The sequence below is a fragment of the Macrotis lagotis genome, chromosome 1, assembly GCF_037893015.1.
Source record: "Macrotis lagotis isolate mMagLag1 chromosome 1, bilby.v1.9.chrom.fasta, whole genome shotgun sequence".
NCBI classification, from domain to species: Eukaryota; Metazoa; Chordata; class Mammalia; order Peramelemorphia; family Peramelidae; genus Macrotis; species Macrotis lagotis.
In genome coordinates this window covers 756978917-756997960 of record NC_133658.1, presented here as the reverse complement: position 1 = coordinate 756997960, position 19044 = coordinate 756978917, and the positions used below count along the sequence as shown (strand labels likewise).

Genomic DNA, 19044 nt, shown 5'->3' with positions numbered 1-19044 from the left:
TTTGAGTTCTTATTCTGTTTTGGGTCCAAATACTGAATTCTTCTAAATTCAGCTACCTTTCCTGTCCGAGAATTAAGTACATCTTGAGAATGTCTTGTCGAATGACCTCTGATGTCAGGAAAACTAGTTGACTAAATGAGTGACCTATTCTATCTCCATCTTTTCCCTGTCCATTTTCATTGGTTTGGGAAGGGGGTAAATCTTAAGCCTTGTCAGTTACATCTCAACTACACACTGGATTATCTCCCTCTTATTTATGAGTATATGGGGGCCTCAATATGGTTCCAGGGAGTAGAGACCAGTTATTTTACTCAATGTCCTTAATTCCCTCTATATTTCCTCTTATGTTTTGGTATCCCAGAGGTTGATTCTAGCTCTAGTACTACCAGTTTGTTCAAGGTAATTGAGCATAGAGATCATGTTGACTCTATTAATCTTCTTCAGAGATTCTAGAATCAATATGGCCTACAAATTTAGAAAGGTGATATGCTGGGCAAATGAATATGCCTTTATTCCATTTTCCTCAGCATTTTATTCATGTAGTCTTTCTCTATTTTCTCTGCATGCTAATAGGAGCATTCTCATTCTGGTCTTAAATGGAGAGAAGAGAGTGAAAACTTCAAAGCAAAATAATATGAGAGACTGATATAGAATTTTGATCTGATAACTTAATTTTAGGGATTGGATGACTCTAGATCATCTTCTTGGATGAGAAAATGCGTACAATGAGTTGTTAGATATTTGCAGCCTCAGGAGTTGTTATGAAACTTTAATTTTTCTTTTTCTTACCAGGAAAAATTTCTCCCTGGACGGGACGTTTTTATTCTCTGCTGGATCCTTCTTATGCTAAGAACAATATCCCTATCATTGCCTCTGTGTCTGAGCATCAACCTACCACCTGGTCCTCTTACTACTTCGACCTGCAGCTCTTAGTCTTCATGTTCCCAGGTCTGTCTATCTTGAAATCTCTGACTTAGCCTCCTTGGCAGAGGTTACTGCATGAAATAAAATCTAAGCTTCCCAAGAGAAACACTGTTTCTTTTCCTTACGTTGCACAGAGGATGGCTAAAAATATTTCTTATATATCTCAAGGAGAATAGAAATAAAGAAGAGAGAGAGAGAAAAAAAGGGGTGGGAACAACATTGGCAATTTTGTTGGGACAGGTATCTAAAACAGAATATATAACTTCTTTTTAAAAAATATTTTTATTTATGGTTTTCCGTAATTGTTTTCACTAGTCATTTTTTTGTAAGATTTTTGAGTTTTACCTTTTTCTCCCTCCTTCCCTTCCTTTCCTTTTCCCCTGACAGAAAGCATTCTAATATAGATTTTACACCTGTAATTATGCTGAATATAGACTCATATTAATCTTGTTGTGAAAGAAGAATCAAATCCAAATGAAAGGAAAAACAAAAACAGAGAGAAAAAAAATGAAAATTGAAGCTATTAAGCTTTGGTCTACATTTAAATTCCACGGTTCCCTCTGGATATAGATAGTATTCTCCATCACAAGCCTTTTGGAATTGTCTTTGATTATTATACTGCTAAAATGAATACATCTTATCATAGTGACCATCACCCAGTGTTGTTAGTATGTATAATATTTTTCTGGTTCTGCTCATGTCACTCAACATCAGTTCATGTAAATCCTTCTAGGATTTTCTGAAATCCCATCCCTCATGATTTCTTATAGAACAATAGTGTTCCATTACAGTCATACACCATAATTTGTTCAACCCTTCCTCAGTTTGCAGTTTTTTGTCACCACAAAAAGAGTTGCTATGAATATTTTGATATGTGTGGGTTGTTTTTTTTTTACCCTTTATCTTGATCTCTTGGATACAGACCTGATTATAACTCTTATTCTTGTTCCACAAAGACCCTGCAGAAGATAGCTTTTCTGCCTGTTTCTCAAAATTAATTTTCTTTGTTTAAAGACATAATTCTATGCCAATCTAAAAGAACTTTCACTTACAAGGAAGTTTGGGCACTTGCCAAGCTTCCATAGAAATAACTTTGAAAACCCTAGCATGCTATCTTCAGGCTGGAGCTGAATGTTCTTTCCTTTCTAGAGGTGTATTTTAAGTTTTTTTTTTGTTGTTGTTACAATGGATATGACTGCTTGTCCAGTTCTTGAGGATTCAACTATGTTTTTCTCCTTTCCTTTTTTGCAGTTGGCCTCTATTACTGCTTTAGCAACTTGTCTGATGCCCGTATCTTTATCATCATGTATGGTGTGACCAGTATGTACTTCTCAGCTGTCATGGTGAGAAATGTCTTCTGTTCTCTTTTCTCCATTTCCTTCCCGCTTGGTGAGGTTCATGATATTCAGAGATGTTAGGCAGATGGTTGGGGGAGTACCATCTTTAAGAATGTAGGGGCCTTAGATAGAATCTCTCTAGAGAAGCCAGGATAAGGTTCTACTTCTGTTGTTCCCATAGGCACTGACACATCTCAATGACCTGATTTAGCTTTTTCAATTTATGATTCAAATCAATATGTATGTACTCATTAATCTCCTATCTGCAAGACAATGTGTTTGATACTGAGCATACAAGAGTAAAACAGCTTCTGCTCTCAGGGAGCTTATATTCTTTTAACAGGATGTAACATACACAGATAAGTAAATACAATGATAGAATAATTTTGGTAGTGGGGACTTGGGATTGTATGGAGAACTCACAGCTGGAAGGATCAGGAAAGACATGGTATAATATATGTGCTTTGTGAATTGAACCTTGAAAGAAGTTAGGGATACTGAAAGATGAGCCTGAAGATAAAGAGCTTTCCATCTATAGGCAGGGAGGAAATAGAAGAGACTGGAATGTAAACTGTATGCAAGGTTGGGGTGATCAGTAGGGGTGGAGTACAGTGAAGTAAGTCTAGAAAGAGGCACTCAAGTCAGATTGAAGGATTGTCATTGCTGAAGAAGGGTACTTGTATTCCAGTGGCAGTAGAGCCATTTAAGTGTCTTCCTAGGGGGAATGACCTAGTGTTTAGGAAGGCTACTTTGGCAGCAGTATAAAGGTGGATTAGAAAAGCAGAGAAATTATCTAGGAATCTCTTGCTGTTGTCTTGGCTAGAGGTGGGTTGGATCTAAATTAGGTATGATTGGACTGGATGTATGCAAGAGAAAGAAGGGTTGGAGGAAGTTGAGGTAAACCTGGGTGATCAGTATTTGTGCCTTGGCAGGGTAATTAGGAAGGGGGGCAAGTTTAGAGAGAAGTTGAATGCCTTTTGTTTTAAATGGACTAAATTTGAGAAACCTATGGGACATTTAATTCAGATATCCCATGGGTTTTTCAGATTTAGTCCATGTCGCAGGTAGTTGATTAAAAAAAAAAACCAGAGCTCAAGAGATGAATGTTAGATAGATTTAGGAGTTTTCTATATAGAAACAAATGAACAGTTAAACAGTGAACTTTTTTTAATCATCCATATGCCAGCCACTGTGCTGATTATGCAAATATAAAGAATAGTATATTTCCTGTTCCCAAGGAACTAGGTTCTCATGGTGGAGGCAAGGAATACACATTATGAATTAGAGTGTAGAGAGAGGAAACTCAGGACAGGAGTCAGGAGTGTGTTCTGGCTTAGGGCTCAGATTATTGAAAAAGATCTCACCAAGACGAGAGAGAGAGAGAGAGAGAGAGAGAGAGAGAGAGAGAGAGAGAGAGAGAGAGAGTGAGTTATCAGATAGGGAGGAAGAGAGTGCTGAAAGAACAATGTAATGAAGGGGGGGTGGGGGGGAGGCTTGAAGTTTGAGGTTGGAGGTCAAGAGTGTTCAGTGCAGTAACCTATCAAGAATGATGAGGGTAAGAGGTTCGGCCACTGAGAGTGCTGGCAGCCTTGGAGGAAGCCACTTCAGTTGACTGGGGTCAGAAGCCAGATTGCAAAGAGTTAAAAGATGGGTGAAGAGGAGAAAGTGGGGGCAGTGAGTGTAGACAGCTTTTCTTAGTATAATGAGTTGAGGGGGACAAAGGATTCAGTCCTACAAAAAGTATTTGTTAAGTGTTTACTATATGCCAGGGACTCTGCTAAGTGCTAGAGAGGCAAATAGAAGCCCCCCCCCTTAAAAAAAATCCATACCCTGACTTTCCCTCTAAAGGGAAAAAACAACACATAAAAGGAGAACTGAAAAGTGAGAAGTGGGGAGATGTGGGTAGGAGGAATACCCAAATATGGGTCTGGTGGCTAAGACTGGGGAATAAGGAATGATTAGTCTGGGATCCTTCCCCAAAGTAAAGATTCTGAAAAGAACTCGCCAATAAAGGGAGGTGTCCACAGGAGTGCAAGAGATGGATATAAATTTTTTATAAAAATTTTTATAAAAAATTTTTTAAAGATGGGAGAGATTAGGAATAGGTATTTGATTTTTGTGGTAGTAATAGAAGGGTGCAGGGAATTTGAGGGTAGAGGATAGCATAAAGTTGAATTGCTTAGTCTACAGAATTAATATTTCAAAAGGAGAAAAGTGAGACTAGAGCAGGTGTGATTGCTGAGAGAGCAGTGAATAGTGAATCAACTAGAATTTGTGATGAAATGAAGAATAAATTTAAGAATGATTGTGAGGAAGAGATAGAAGGAGAGGAATATCAAATTCCCAAATCAAAGGAATTGAACAATTATGGATGATGGTGAGTTGAGGAGTATGACTGTTTCTATGTGTGAAGATGAAGGTTTGAGTTATGGAATTTGGAAGGATTGATGAACTAGGAGACCAGAGTGTTTGAAGTGATATCAACTTGTATCTTTTGTGAAGACAAAAGTTGTGGTGTAGAGGAAGAGTATGATCCAGTTGCTAAAATCCTTGAGAGAGGAGGTAGAATGCTGGGGAACCTGTTGTTAAGAGTAAATTGGATCAAGATGGGGTGACATGGAAAGATGAAATGATGACTAAATGGTGATACAGAAAGGGTCAAGAAGTGAAATTTAGCAAGGAATATACAGCAATTCTTTCCTGGCCTAATGTGTTGGAGAGCATGAGAAAAGAAAGTTCGTCCAGTACTGGTGATCTTTGAATGCAGTGTCTGCTTGTGGTAAAACTGGGTTTCTTTGAGTGTAAGAAAACTGAAGGAGTGAGTAGTCTGATATGAAGGGAAGTTTGTTGATGAAAGAGTAGGAATTCCAAAAGAATAGGGACTCCAGAGGGATAGGATCTTGAGTTAATGGGGAATGATGGTGGGGGAAGTTATTGCCTATGCTGCCTTCGGTGCTGAAGGATTTCAAAATGGAAGTGGGAATTTGCTAGCCATAACAGTTTTCTCAACATTCATAAGAAGCAGAAACAAGTCTACCCTAGTACCCAGGTTGGTGGCAATGGAGGGCTAAGGGGTTGCTAATTTTTATTTCCCTTCTGGTTCTAGGCCAGAACCTGAACTGACTATAGTAGTGAGAGGTTTGGTACCTCTGCCTGTAGTAGGTTTACTTCAAGTAGTTCAGCAGCATGATGTGGGGAGACACAGTGAATTAATGGTAGCTACCTACTTTCTATCCTAGGTTTTTCTCCAACCTTGGTCAAAGAACTAGGTTGTGTCCAAATATTTCCTCCTTGGGGGATTTAGAGCAAGTCACTTCCTTTCTATCTTTTGGAAATCAGGACATGATATTTTTAGGGGTTCATGAAGATTAACCAATCATCTTGGTTTACCCTATTTCTATCAAGGGCACCATCCTTCCAGTCATTCTGGGTGACACTGTTGAAGTCATTGTCTTTCTTTAAAAAATTGTTAATGATATATTTTATTTTTATATCATTTAACTTTTCCCCTCTATTCCTTCCATGTCCCAGACAACCATCTCTTATGACAAATAATTAAAAAAAAAGAGAGAAAAGAAAATTCAGCAAAATGAATCCATACATTAAAAAAAAATCCATTGAACATATGCAATGTTCTACACCCATGGACTTTGATACCCCCACCCTTTCCCATATCTTTTCCTATTTCCTCTTGTTCTTTGTAATTTTGCTTCATAAATTTCCAAGTGTTTGTGGTCTTTTGTTTTTGTTTTTGTCTTTTTTTTTCTTTTTCTTTTTTTTTTTTAGGCTTTTGCAAGGCAAATGGGGTTAAGTGGCTTGCCCAAGGCTGCACAGCTAGGTAATTATTAAGTGTCTGAGACCGGATTTGAACCCAGGTACTCCTGACTCCAGGGCCAGTGCTTCATCCACTGCACCACCTAGCCACCCCTTGGTCTTTGTTTTTTCCATTCACATTGTTGTCATTGTATATATTATTTTCTTGGTTCTGCTTACTTTACTTTGTGTCAATTCAAGTAAGATTTTCCATGTTTTTCTATGTTCATCATATTTGTCATGTCTTAATGGCACAGTTATATTATACTTCATTGAATTCATTTGTATTCTCCCAAATTACAGTATACATCTACATTGTTTCCAGTTCTTTACTACCACAAAAAATACTGCTATAACTATTTTTAAGGGTTTGTTGTTTTGTTTTGTTTTGTTTTTTGCAAGGCAAATGGGGTTAAGTGGTTTGCCCAAGGCCACACAGCTAGTTCATTATTAAGTGTCTGAGGCCGAGTTTGAACTCAGGTACTCCTAACTCCAGGACCAGTGATCTATCCACTGCGCCACCTAGCCACCCCATGCTATAACCATTTTGACATATGTAGAGAGTCTGTCTTTTTGTCATTGACTTTTTTCTCTTCTATTTTAATTTTTATTAATATTTTGAAAACCAACAAACATAATAGGGGATACATCACACAGCACATACACACATACACACAGCATAACTTAGGTCTTGTTCTAACATTTTTTAAGATGAGTTATAAATTAGACAGTATGAGACTCATTCAGGAAAAATGATAAGCAAAGTCAAACCCTCCCCCCTAAATTCAGTCATTCACATAGAAGAGTGACACGACAGCTGCTTGGCATATTTAAGATAAACTATAGCCTTACCATACCCAAAAGGAATCAACTGCAAAAAACACCATGGAAAAGTTAAACAATTCTTTGGGGTTGAATTACCAAGAGAGGGAAAATATTTTATACAAAGAAAAACAAACTCCTTCCATTACACAAGCTCAAAAGATAACAGTAACAATGATTAATCAAGAATGAAAAGCCAACAACAATCTTCACAAATTCCACACCAAGTATATTGTAGTGAGTTATGTTATTCTAGCACATACCATAGAAGTCTACACTAACTTCAAGAGACTGAAAAATTATTTGAGCTAAGTAGAGTTTTGGTTATCAAAGCGACCTCAGGGTTGTTCTGATGTGCAATTCTCTTATTAGTGATTTGGAGCATTCTTTCATTTGATTTTGTTAATAGTTTACAATTCTTTTGAAAACTATTTATTCACATCCTTTGACTATTTTTGTGGGGAAATGGCTTTTACTCTTAAATATTTCTACTAATTAACTATTTCTATTTGGGGTACCAAACCCTTTTCTCAGTGTCATTCTAAATTCCTTACTCTCATTTACTCCACATACAGTTAGCCAAGTCTTGTTGTCATTACCTCCTTGTCATCTTTCACATCTTTGTGCTTCTTTTTATTCAAATGGCCAAGTACCTCACTTCAGGTTCTCATTATTTCTCACCTGAACTAGTGTAATAATATCATAATTGATCTCTTCTTTTCAATAATCTTCTTCCAGTCTTATACCAGTCTTCTACCAAAGTAATATTATTAAAGTACAGGTGTGAACATTGTCACAAAAAGCTTCTAGGATCAAATATAAATTTCTGTCTAAACATAGCAGTCCATATCTCATCATCCCAGTGTTTTTGCACTAACTCTTCCCCCCAAGGCTGGAATTCACTTCTTTCTTACCTCTGTCTCTTAGAATCTCTAGCTTCCTTCAAAAGTCAGCTCAAGTATCTCCTCATCCATGAGGTCTTTCTAATTTCCTCTATCCTCATTCACCAACACGTACCCAACTGCTTGTGCCTCTTGGGTGGAAATGAATTAGTATTTAATTTGTACATAATTGTTTACATTTATATGTGTATATATCATTTCCCCTAAAGAAATGTTAATTCCTTTAAAGTAGAAGTCTTCTTATTCCCAACTCTTATAATATTTGGCATGTAATAGACACTTGATAAATTTCTATTGATTATTGATTGATTAATGCTAGACTTTATAGGTTCAGAACTAAAAGAAGGAAAGAGAAATAATTTTACTTATCTGTGGAGGTGATTTGTTATTGATCATGCTTCCTTTCTCCTTCCTAGGTACGTCTGATGCTAGTCCTTGCCCCCGTGATGTGCATTCTTTCTGGCATTGGAGTCTCCCAGGTCCTGTCCACCTACATGAAAAATCTGGACATCAGTCGTCCAGATAAGAAGAGCAAGAAGCAACAGGATTCTACCTATCCTATCAAGAATGAGGTGGGCAATAACCAATGAAACCAAAGCATTTTGGAGATAGGTAGGGTTTATAGGTCACCTGGGACTACTTTATTAATGGCACAATTACTAACTTGTAGAAATCAAAGGAAGACTATAATTTCTGCCTTCCAGTCTTTACCAGAAGTTTGTCTGGTTCCACGTGTATTTATAGAGTCCTAAATAATTTGGTTCCTTACTGTTATGTTAATTACTAATAAATCTGAGTTGCTAACATTTTTGTCTTTGCTAGGATTAAGAAACCGATGCTTCTGTTTATGACTTCTAGATTTATGTAGATGGAATTTATTTAAATTTTTAAAACTTGTTTTTGCTATTTTTTAGATAGCTTAATATATCCTTTCCCCCTATTTTCCAGTATATCCTTTCCCCTATTCCCAGTGAGCCATTTTTTATAATAATAAAAGACATGAAAAAAGAAATTTAATAAAATCAACCATCACATCAGAGAAGTTTAATATATTCTCCCACCTCTGCCAAAAAGAAAAGATGCCTTCTCATATCTCTTTGGGGCTAAGCTTTGTTACTATAATTTCAAAACATTCAATTTTTATTATTGTCTAGTTGTTCATTTAAATTGTTGTAGTCAGTGTGTATATTGTTTTCCTGATGCTACTTATTTTAGTTTGTATTAATTCCCATAGGTTTTTAACCATGCTTATATCTTCCTAATTTTTACAGAACAATAATTCCCCATTACATTCATGTAATTGAGCCAGTCTTCAATTGATGAGGATCTACTTTATTTCCTAATGCTTTACTGCTACAAAAAGGCCATATAAACACCAAATTTTATCAGTACCATAAAAAAATACTCCCCCTCCCACTGACTGTCCCTTGAGTATATATATACCTAGTGGTGGATCTCAGAATCAAAGAGAATTAAACATTTTAGTGTCTTAATACAGTTTGAAATTACTTTCCAGAATGGTAGATCAGTTTATACATCTACCAACAGTAGTTTGAATTTATGTGCCTGTTTTTTCACAACCTCATGAATGCTAATTATAATTGGAGTATTTCTATGGTAGCATTCATCTCTTTGGAATTTTTGCTCTTTTTATCTCAAAAGAGACACAATTTTATATCCTTTCAAATTTAATCCAGTTCTTGTTTTGGTTCATCTGGCATTCGTAATTGAATGTATTAAGAAACTAGAGAGTTTCTAGAAAGCCAAGAGATTGTTGAAGTAAAGAGCAGAGATTGAGAAATGATAATGAGAAACTTGAAGTGTTGTCTTTTAAGAGATTTATTTCTTTCCTAGGTGGCAAGTGGGATGATCTTGGTCATGGCTTTTTTCCTTATCACTTACACTTTCCACTCAACATGGGTCACCAGTGAAGCCTACTCTTCTCCCTCTATTGTACTTTCTGCACGAGGTGGAGATGGAAGCAGGATCATATTTGATGACTTTAGAGAGGCATACTATTGGCTTAGGCACAACACTCCGGAGGTAAAGATTTGGGGTGCTAAGGGATGGGGAAATGGCTCATGATGATTAGAATAGCAATTTCCAGTACACTAAGTCCTGATTGAGTAAAATCTTAGATTCTTCTTTTTTCTTTTTCTTTCTTATTTTAGAAATTAAAATTTTTATTTACTTATTTTTCCAACTACATGGAATAGTAGTTTTCAACAATCTCTTTTTGCAAGGTTTTAATTTTTACATTTTTCTCTTTTCCTTCTGTCCTCCCCTTGACAGAAAGCAATCCAACAAAGCCATACCTGTATAATCATGCTAAACATAGGTTCATGTTGGTTATATTATGAGAAAAAAGATCAAAAAGGAGGGGAAAAAAAAGAATTAAAACATAATACAGGGGCAGCTAGGTGGCGTAGTGGATAAAGCACCAGTCTTGGACTCAGGAATACCTGGGTTCAAATCCGGTCTCAGACACTTAATAATTACATAGCCGTGTGGCCTTGGGCAAGCCACTTAACCCCATTTGCCATACAAAAACCTAAAAAAACCCAAAACAAAATGTAGTACATAAAACAGCTTTTAAGAATTGAAGATAATAATGGATGGGGGGTTTTCTTGAAAGTCTTTTAGAAATGTCTTTTGATCATTGTACTGCTGAAATAGACAAGTCCATCAGAGTTGATCATCATTCAGTGTTGCTGTTAGTGTATATAAGGTTCTTCTGGTTCTGCTTACTTCTCTTAGCATCAGTTCTTGCAAGTTTTTCTAGGCTATTTTAGAAGTTTCATCCCTCATGATTTCTTAGAGAACGATAGGGTTCCATTACATTCATATACCACAATAAAATCATAGATTCTTGGAGTTGAATGGACTTCAGAAGTGATCTACTACAGCAATTCTTAATCAGGAATCTGTGAATTTGTTTTTGTTTTTGTTTGGGTTTTTTCTTTTTAGATTTTTCAAGGCAATGGGTTTAAGTGGCTTGCCCAAGGCCACATGACTAGGTAATTATTAAGTGTCTGAGGTCGGATTTGAACCCAGGTACTCCTGACTCCAAGGCCGGTGCTCTATTCGCTGTGCCACCTAGCCACCCCTGTGAATTTGTTTTTAAAAATATTTTGATAACTATTTCAAAATAATTGGTTCCCCTTGCAATCCTATTTTATTTTGTGTAATTCTTAAAAGGGATTATAGTCTTCTTCAGCCTGCCGAAGGGGTCCATGACACATAAAAAGTTAGCCACTGATCTAGGCCAATTCTTTATTTTGTAGATGAAAATACTGAGTTATTAACATCTTTGTCATACAGAGACAGCTATGAATGTAGAATTTAGCCTTACCCTTTTGTGATTGCATAAAATAAGCATACAGAGATAGCTATGAATGTAGAATTTAACTTTACCCTTTTGTAATTGCATGAAATAAGCTTTTTTTTTTTCCTCTGTCTTGTATGCCTTCCCTTCCATCATTTGCATTCTTATCCTCCATGGTTTCTTTTCCAGACTAAATATTTCTAGTTCCTCAAGTTTTCTCTTATTTTTTTATTCTTTTTTTTTTTGTTAAGTTTTTTTTAGATTTTTTTTTTCAAGGCAGTGGGGTTAAGTGGCTTGCCCAAGGTCACACAGCTAGGCAATTATTAGTGTGTCTTGAGACTGGATTTGAACTCAGGTCCTTCTGACTCCAGGGCTGGTGCTTTATCACTGCGCCACCTAGCCGCCCCTCTCTTATTTTTTTAATAAATTTTTTTCTCATAACATTTTATGTCTTTTCTATTTAGTTGCCATATTCTAATTAGAAAAAGTAAGTGCTACATAGGTAAAAGTAGCAGTTATTATTTATTTCCCTGACTTGTTTCCCAGGGTTATCAGCATTTTGAGTGCAGGATCATATATTGTTATTAATTTTATATATTCTCAGCATCTAGCACAGTTCATATTTGAGCTAAACACTTGATAAATGTTTGGTTTCCACATTCTTCATAATGCCATATTTTCAACTCCTGGCCACCTTTCAGCTGTACTTTGTTTTCTCTATACCAGTGCTGTCATTTTCATGGGTATTTATTTTGTTAATTACTTCACTTTTCTCCCTTGCAGAATGTGGGTTTGGATGTAGTTTTATAAGAGAGAGGATGTGTATACTGACATATGAATTCATAGCTGTATGAAAATGCTGAGTTAGTTGTTCAGGATGATTGGATAACCTTTTACTTATACATCCTCTTCCTTTAACTTCCCTACAAACATGACATGTATGTGGAAGCAGGAACCCAATTTCTATTCTTCTTTCCTTTGCAGGATGCAAAGATCATGTCATGGTGGGATTATGGCTACCAGATTACAGCGATGGCAAACAGGACAATCCTAGTGGACAACAACACCTGGAACAATACTCACATTTCTCGAGTAGGGCAGGTAGGTGGAAGGTCTCTTCACACATTCTGAATATGAGACCTGGGAGGAGATTTTTTTTTTTTAGAGGGATCAGTAGGACCCTGATGTGAAACTGAGATGTCTCTTTTATTTTTCTAGGCTATGGCATCCACAGAAGAGAAGGCCTATGAGATCATGAGGGAGCTTGATGTCAGCTATGTGCTAGTCATATTTGGAGGCCTCACTGGATACTCTTCTGATGGTAATGTCCCTGATTCTCTTTTGGATTATTTCACTGAGCAGCCTGAGAAATAACTCCTAAAGAGGACTTTTAAAATTCAAGCTTCTAATCTTTTTCCTCTTCTTGGCAGTATCCTGCTAAGAAAGCATTTTCAGCCAAAGACTTACTCTTTAGTAATTTGTCTTAGGGTAGAAAATAAATAACCAGTAAGGCTATGGTGAAATTGAAACTATTTGTATGCTTTGTGCTAAAAATGGTGATTTTTAGGATTGTCATATTGAAACTGGCTACATAATTGGTAACAGTTCCACACTCCCAAATTACTCAGATGCCTAATGCGAATGTAGTAAATAATTAGTCTTATGGTACTCTAAATAACAGTCTCTTTTCCTGACCATAGATTCTTGCCATTGCAAAGGGAATTATGCCATATGTTTATGTATCTTTTATATTTGCTGCCAAAGAGATTACATACCCATTGGGATAATCCTACTTTACTTAAACACACATTATCAAACCATGTGCTGTTTTCTTAAGATAGTTCACATCATTGATCATCTTTGCTTTCTGAGAAATATAGCACTGACAAAGAATACAGGATTGAATTAGTGCTAAGGGTCTTAGAGATCAATTATTTGCCCTCCAGGTCTTATTTACTGTATTAGATGAGACTACCAGTAATGAGAAATTTTTGTGGGATCTCTAGAAGTAAAGATCATCATAGCAAGGACATATAACAATATAATGCATCAACAATACTTAAGAACTCTCAGTTAATCAGTTTTGAGCTTGTCTTTCCTATTAGAAATACATGTTTTTATGTCTTTAAAAGGAGTGTATCTTTTAGTATGAGCATATAAAAATATCTGCAAATAGATAATTCTGTAAAAGAAACTATGGAGATAGATGATCAAGAACAAATGCATATGGCTTACATAAAAAGTTTAGAGAAGGTGAAGAAAATGTGCTACATAAAATATTTGTCCTTATGAGACTTAAAAGAATAATGAAAAGATCAAAGGTTTAGTTTTCACATAAATGGTTAACAGTGGGAATGTTAGCTACAAAATTATCTTTAAAGAAACAGACTTTGCAAGAAAATTTCTGCAAATTGCATAATGTATTTGATGAACAGAAACAATAAAGACTTGTCTTTCAAGGGAAATTTGATATACTTAATGCTTTTTTGAGGAAAACAATAACTGGTGTTGAAGTATAATGTTGCAATATAACCCAAAAGTAGTATCAGAGTCTGCAGTGGAAAAATTTCTAACAACCCTTATTCAGGAAAGTGTTGAGGTCAGAATTCTAGGGGATGTTATATCTTTGATTTTACTAGCATTGTTTGTGTAGATTTTGTCTTTTGTGGACAGTTAACCTCATGTAGACATTCTAAAGGATTTGAATGAGTCTGTAGGATGATAAAATAAATTAAAGCTCAGTGATATTTTTCATTATAAGAGTATTCCAACTTGGTGTATGTTCTGTGAAAGGTTTTGACCAAATGTATTTAATCCTATTTGACCATCCATTTTATTTTTCAGACTCAATATCACATGATTTTTTTTATTATCTTAGAAAATCAAATTCACTCTTGTGATTAAGATTTAGTACCACTGAGTTTGTTCAAGTTGGTGATAGTCTCTGTAGATACTTTCCAAGGGTGTGAGATGTTTTGAGTATTGGCACATTATTGGAATAAAAGTATAGCATCCTAAAGGGACTTCTTTTTAAGGGAATCATAATCTTTCAGGTGTTTAAATCTTTTTTTGTTTTGTTTTGTTTTGTTTTTCAGTTTTTTTGCAAGGCAGTAGGGTTAAGTGGATTGCCCAAGGCCACACAGCTAGGTAATTATTAAGTGTCTGAGGCCAGATTTAAACTCAGGTACTCCTGACTCCAGGGCCAATGATCTATCCACTGCACCTCCTAGCTGCCCCTGGGTGTTTAAATCTTGATAGGTTCTCTAATTACTTTATAGTAATACCTCTTATTATATTATTAGAATTCTTAAATGTCCATAATTTCAGTCCCTTTCTATGTCCATCATGAAAAATACTGAATTTTTGCAAACTATATTCTTCCTCAAATTAAGTATTGTTTATTTCTTATAAATATATATTTTCTAGAAGTCACACAACAAAATAAAAAATGATCAGAGATTCTCTGGACAGTGTGAGATAGTATGATATTACATGACATTTCACACTTTTTTAACTATTTGAAGGTTCATCTTTGCATAGTCGTTTATCTTATCCCTGATCACATACACCGTTCTATCCCTAAATAACTTCAGGTTTCCAAGTCAGAGACTACCAGACAGGTAGCCACAATGCCAATGTTATGTGGACAACTGGTCTAATAATAGAGAGTAGAAAGATTGAGGATTCTGGGACTCTAAATATAATTTTTCCCCAACTGACTATATGATATGAACAAATTACTTTTTTTGTACCTCAGCTTTTCTATCTGTAAGATAGAGATGGTAATGTAGCCTTGAAAATTATATTGCCTAGTTGAAAGTATGTTCATGGAAAGCAGCAAAGTTCTAATGTCTGTAGACCATTTTCTTTTTTTTTCTTTTTTTTTAGGTTTTTTTGGAGGGGGCAGGGCAAATGGGGTTAAGTGGCTTGCCCAAGGCCACACAGCTAGGTAATAATTAAGTGTCTGAGGCTGGATTTGAACTCAGGTACTCCTGACTCCAGGGCCGGTGCTCTATTCACTGCGCCACCTAACTCCCCCCCCCCCCCCCCGTAGACCATTTTCAAACTAGCCTTCTGACTAGTTATTTATCTAACTCTTCAAATCCTATGTTTAGTGTTTTTTGGCAAAGGGGACAACATTGAAGGTGATGGATTAAAATTGATGATGTGACCATACTGGATAATTGAGAATAGATTTTAGTGTATATACTTTGTTGATAGTCATCATACATAACATATTTATGAGGTTTTGTGACTGATAAGGCAGAGCCTGTTCTGTATCTCTCGAGGGGCTTACAGTTATACATTGTCCCCAGCTGAAAACCATTATGCATTCTTGCTCAATGTCAGTTTAAAAATTTTATGTTTAGGTTTTATTGTCTCAGATGCTGAGGAAGAGGTCTTGTGATAGAGTACTAAACACAGTATCTTACTTTTCCCCTCCCTCCACTACTACTTGGCATACTGGTTAAGATTAGATATTTTCCTCCCACCACAAAAGAAAAAGTTTTGATCTCAAGAAGAAATTTCCTTGGAAATAATGACATATATGAGAATTTATTTGTCTGGATTGGTCTGGTTTGATTGGTTTCCTTTTGTTTTGTAGACATTAACAAGTTTCTATGGATGGTACGGATTGGAGGGAGCACAGACACAGGCAAGCACATCAAGGAGCATGACTACTATACTCCAACTGGAGAGTTCCGTGTTGACCGGGAAGGTTCCCCAGTGCTTCTCAACTGTCTCATGTACAAGATGTGTTATTACCGCTTTGGACAGGTCTACACAGAAGCCAGTGAGTAAAGGACATTGTGGTAAAGAATGGGAATGATGTGAGGTTGAATAGGATAAGGGCCCTAACTTCATTAGTCTGCTACTTTGAGGGGAAACCTGCTTTAGCCATAAAACCCCCTGATTACTTTGCATATCTTAGAGCTGTGCCAGTAATGAGTTTTCCATTGGGTCTAGGAACCTGATATCTTAAGTCCCTTCTTTAACACAGGGAAACTTTTGTGCCAAGAATGTAATCTAGATTCCTACCTGAGTTTCTCATGGAGTCTTCTGGAGTGTTTGTATGTTTTTTCTTCCTAGTTAATTGGATCTTTCATTATCTTCATAATTCCTTAAGGGAACTAAAGGCCAGCTGTTGTGTGCTTTTGAGAAAGGATGAGCTCTATACTGGGCATCCTTTTGTAGAGAAAATGTTTTGTGTAATGCTCACTCCAGCAGATATCTTCTGATGCAAATAATATTATATTTCTCTTTTTCCTCCCCTTCCTAGAGCATCCACCAGGCTATGACAGGGTCAGAAATGCTGAAATTGGTAACAAAGATTTTGAGCTTGATGTCCTGGAAGAAGCATATACCACAGAACACTGGCTGGTCAGGATATACAAGGTTAGTGCATTTTACAGTACTGTATTGTGGGGAAAAGCACTAGAATAAAAAATCTGAGTTTGAATTCTGGTATCAGTATTTAGTACATATATGATTTGGGATAAATGATTTAACCCTTTTTCCTAGCTTTCACTTTTCCTCATTTATAAAATGAGAAAGTTGAACTAGATCATCACTGAGGGGGGCAGCTAGGTGGAGCAGTGGATAAAGCACCGGCCCTGGAGTCAGGAGTACCTGGGTTCAAATCTGGTCTCAGACACTTAATAATTACCTAGCTGTGTGGCCTTGGGCAAGCCACATAACTCCATTTACCTTGCAAAAAAAACCAAAACCATATGGATCATCACTGAGGGCTTTTCTAGTTCTGAATTTTATATCTTCTCTAATCAGTACTAAATCCTTTATTTTGGGGGGATTAATCCTGGATTTTGATGGACTGCTTCTTTCTCGTCTAGGAGAATTTCCATAAGCAACTCTCAGCAAAACTTATAACTGAATCAGAATTTTTGTATGTGTATCTGTATCTGTGTTTATATTTTTATTTTGGGTTGTGGTTGAGTAGAAAAGAAATATGTGCTTTAAGGATTTTTTGTAGGATTAGTTTTTAATTAAGCTTGTTTACATATATTTTAAGAATTTGCTATTATCTATTATAAGGTATCTATTATATGGTATTAGATATTTTCAAAAATAAGGAATGGGATGTCAGTTTCTCTGAGCCAAAGGAGGAAATGTTCTCTGATTTTATTTTAATTAAAAAATTCAATATTATTTCATTTTTAGCTCATATTTACTCTCTTCCATCTTTCCCTTTACTCCATTGAGAAAGCAAGGGAAAAAAATCTTACTATAATTATGTATGGTCAAGCAAAACAAATAGCCATGCCCAAAGAAATATACCTCAGTCTATTGAATCTCTGGTATGTTTTGTCATAAATCTTTTAGAATTATGATTAATCATTGTGTTGATGAGAGTCCCTAACTCTTTTCAAGTTTTTAAATCTTTATAGTTTTGATATTATTATATAAATTATTTTCTTGATTCTGTTCACTCTACTTTGCATTAATTCAATTTTTTTGAAACCACCCCCTTCATTATGTCTTTACAGAACAATAGAATTCTATCACCTTAATATACCATAATATATTCAGCCATTTCCCAATTTATGTGGACACCTGTACAGTTTCCAGTTCTCTGCCACCACAAAAAAAAAAAATCTGCAATAAATGTTTTTGAACAGAGTCTTTTTACTCTTTTGTTAGTCACTTTGAGGCATAGACCTAATAGTATTATCTGGTCAAAGGATATGCACAGTTTAATAACTTTTGGACATAATTCTAGATTGCTTTCCATAATGTTTGGACCACTTCCCAGCTCTACAACTAGCCTCACCAGCGTGCAATTTTCCTTTTTTTAGAGAGCTTTGCTAGTCAACTGAAGATAAGATGGTACAGAATTGTTTTCATTTTCGTTCCTCTGAAAAGTGATTTAGAACATTTTTTATAGGACTTTGATAGCTTGGATTTCTTTCTTTGAAAATTGCCTACTCATATCCTTTGACTGCTTATCAGTTGGGAAATGTTCTTATTCTTATAAATTTTAATTGGATTTGTTTGTACAGGAACTTTTAATTATGTGAAATCACAGTTGTCTTTTTTATGTACTGTATATAGTATATATATATTTAATATATTTATATATTGCATGTACTTTATATATGTTATCTCTTATTTGGTAATGAACTTTTCCCCTAGCCATAGATCTGATCCATTATCTATAGATAATTTCTTTCATCCTTCTCTAATTTGTTTATACTGTTCTCTTTTATGTCTACATCATTTGAAGTTTGTCTTGGTATAAATGGTGTGATATGTTAACAAATTTAGTTTGTGTCAAACTACTTTCTAGTTTTCCTAACAGTTTTTGTTGACTAGTGAAGTTTCCTGATTTTAAAGGGTCTAGCAAAAGGCTAAAGTAGCTAATTTGTCTTGCAGGTAAAGGACCTGGACAATAGAGGCTTGTCAAGAACATAATCATCATCTTCACCTCTAATATTCATCGCACTGAAATCGTCTTCATCTAGGATGCCGCAGACATCGTTTTTATATGCAGTTTGTAAGAATACAGCAGAATGGATCGGAATTGCCTGGAAGTTTTGCCCAGGGCAATATAGGCCGGGCCAGGTGGAATGATTTTTATAATTATAAGCAGGTTACCAAATGAAATGTCATGGCTTTACCATGGTCAATTAAAGGGGGAAGAAAAATTTTTAAATGTGTCTTATTTGGTTTGACTTAATCTGACTGGCCCATAGGAGGCAGACATTCTCATTGCTTTGAGAGAAGGGAAGATACTAGACGTGATGTTTGCACAGAGATCCCTCTCCCAAATAAATTGAGGGTAAAGCTATTTTCTTCTGCCTCAAGTCAGCCAAACTACCACAGACTGTATCAGGTACTGCGCAGAATCTAAGAATTGGAAGAGACTTAGAAACCATCAAGTCTAAAATGGTACATGCACAGT

General features: G+C 35.8%; 1 protein-coding gene across 1 annotated transcript in view; it reads left to right on the top strand.

The window, feature by feature from the left end:
- The window catches only part of STT3A (STT3 oligosaccharyltransferase complex catalytic subunit A), a 29449-nt gene extending 10654 nt beyond the window's left edge, over positions 1–18795 (top strand). The window contains exons 10-18 of the mRNA XM_074216398.1: positions 793–948; positions 2176–2267; positions 8215–8370; positions 9653–9841; positions 12108–12224; positions 12342–12444; positions 15730–15918; positions 16405–16520; positions 18516–18795. Coding sequence (XP_074072499.1) covers positions 793–948; positions 2176–2267; positions 8215–8370; positions 9653–9841; positions 12108–12224; positions 12342–12444; positions 15730–15918; positions 16405–16520; positions 18516–18554 — 1157 coding nt within the window. The 3' untranslated portion in view covers positions 18555–18795. The remainder of the gene's footprint in view (positions 1–792; positions 949–2175; positions 2268–8214; positions 8371–9652; positions 9842–12107; positions 12225–12341; positions 12445–15729; positions 15919–16404; positions 16521–18515) is intronic.
- The last annotated feature ends 249 nt before the right edge of the window (positions 18796–19044 follow it).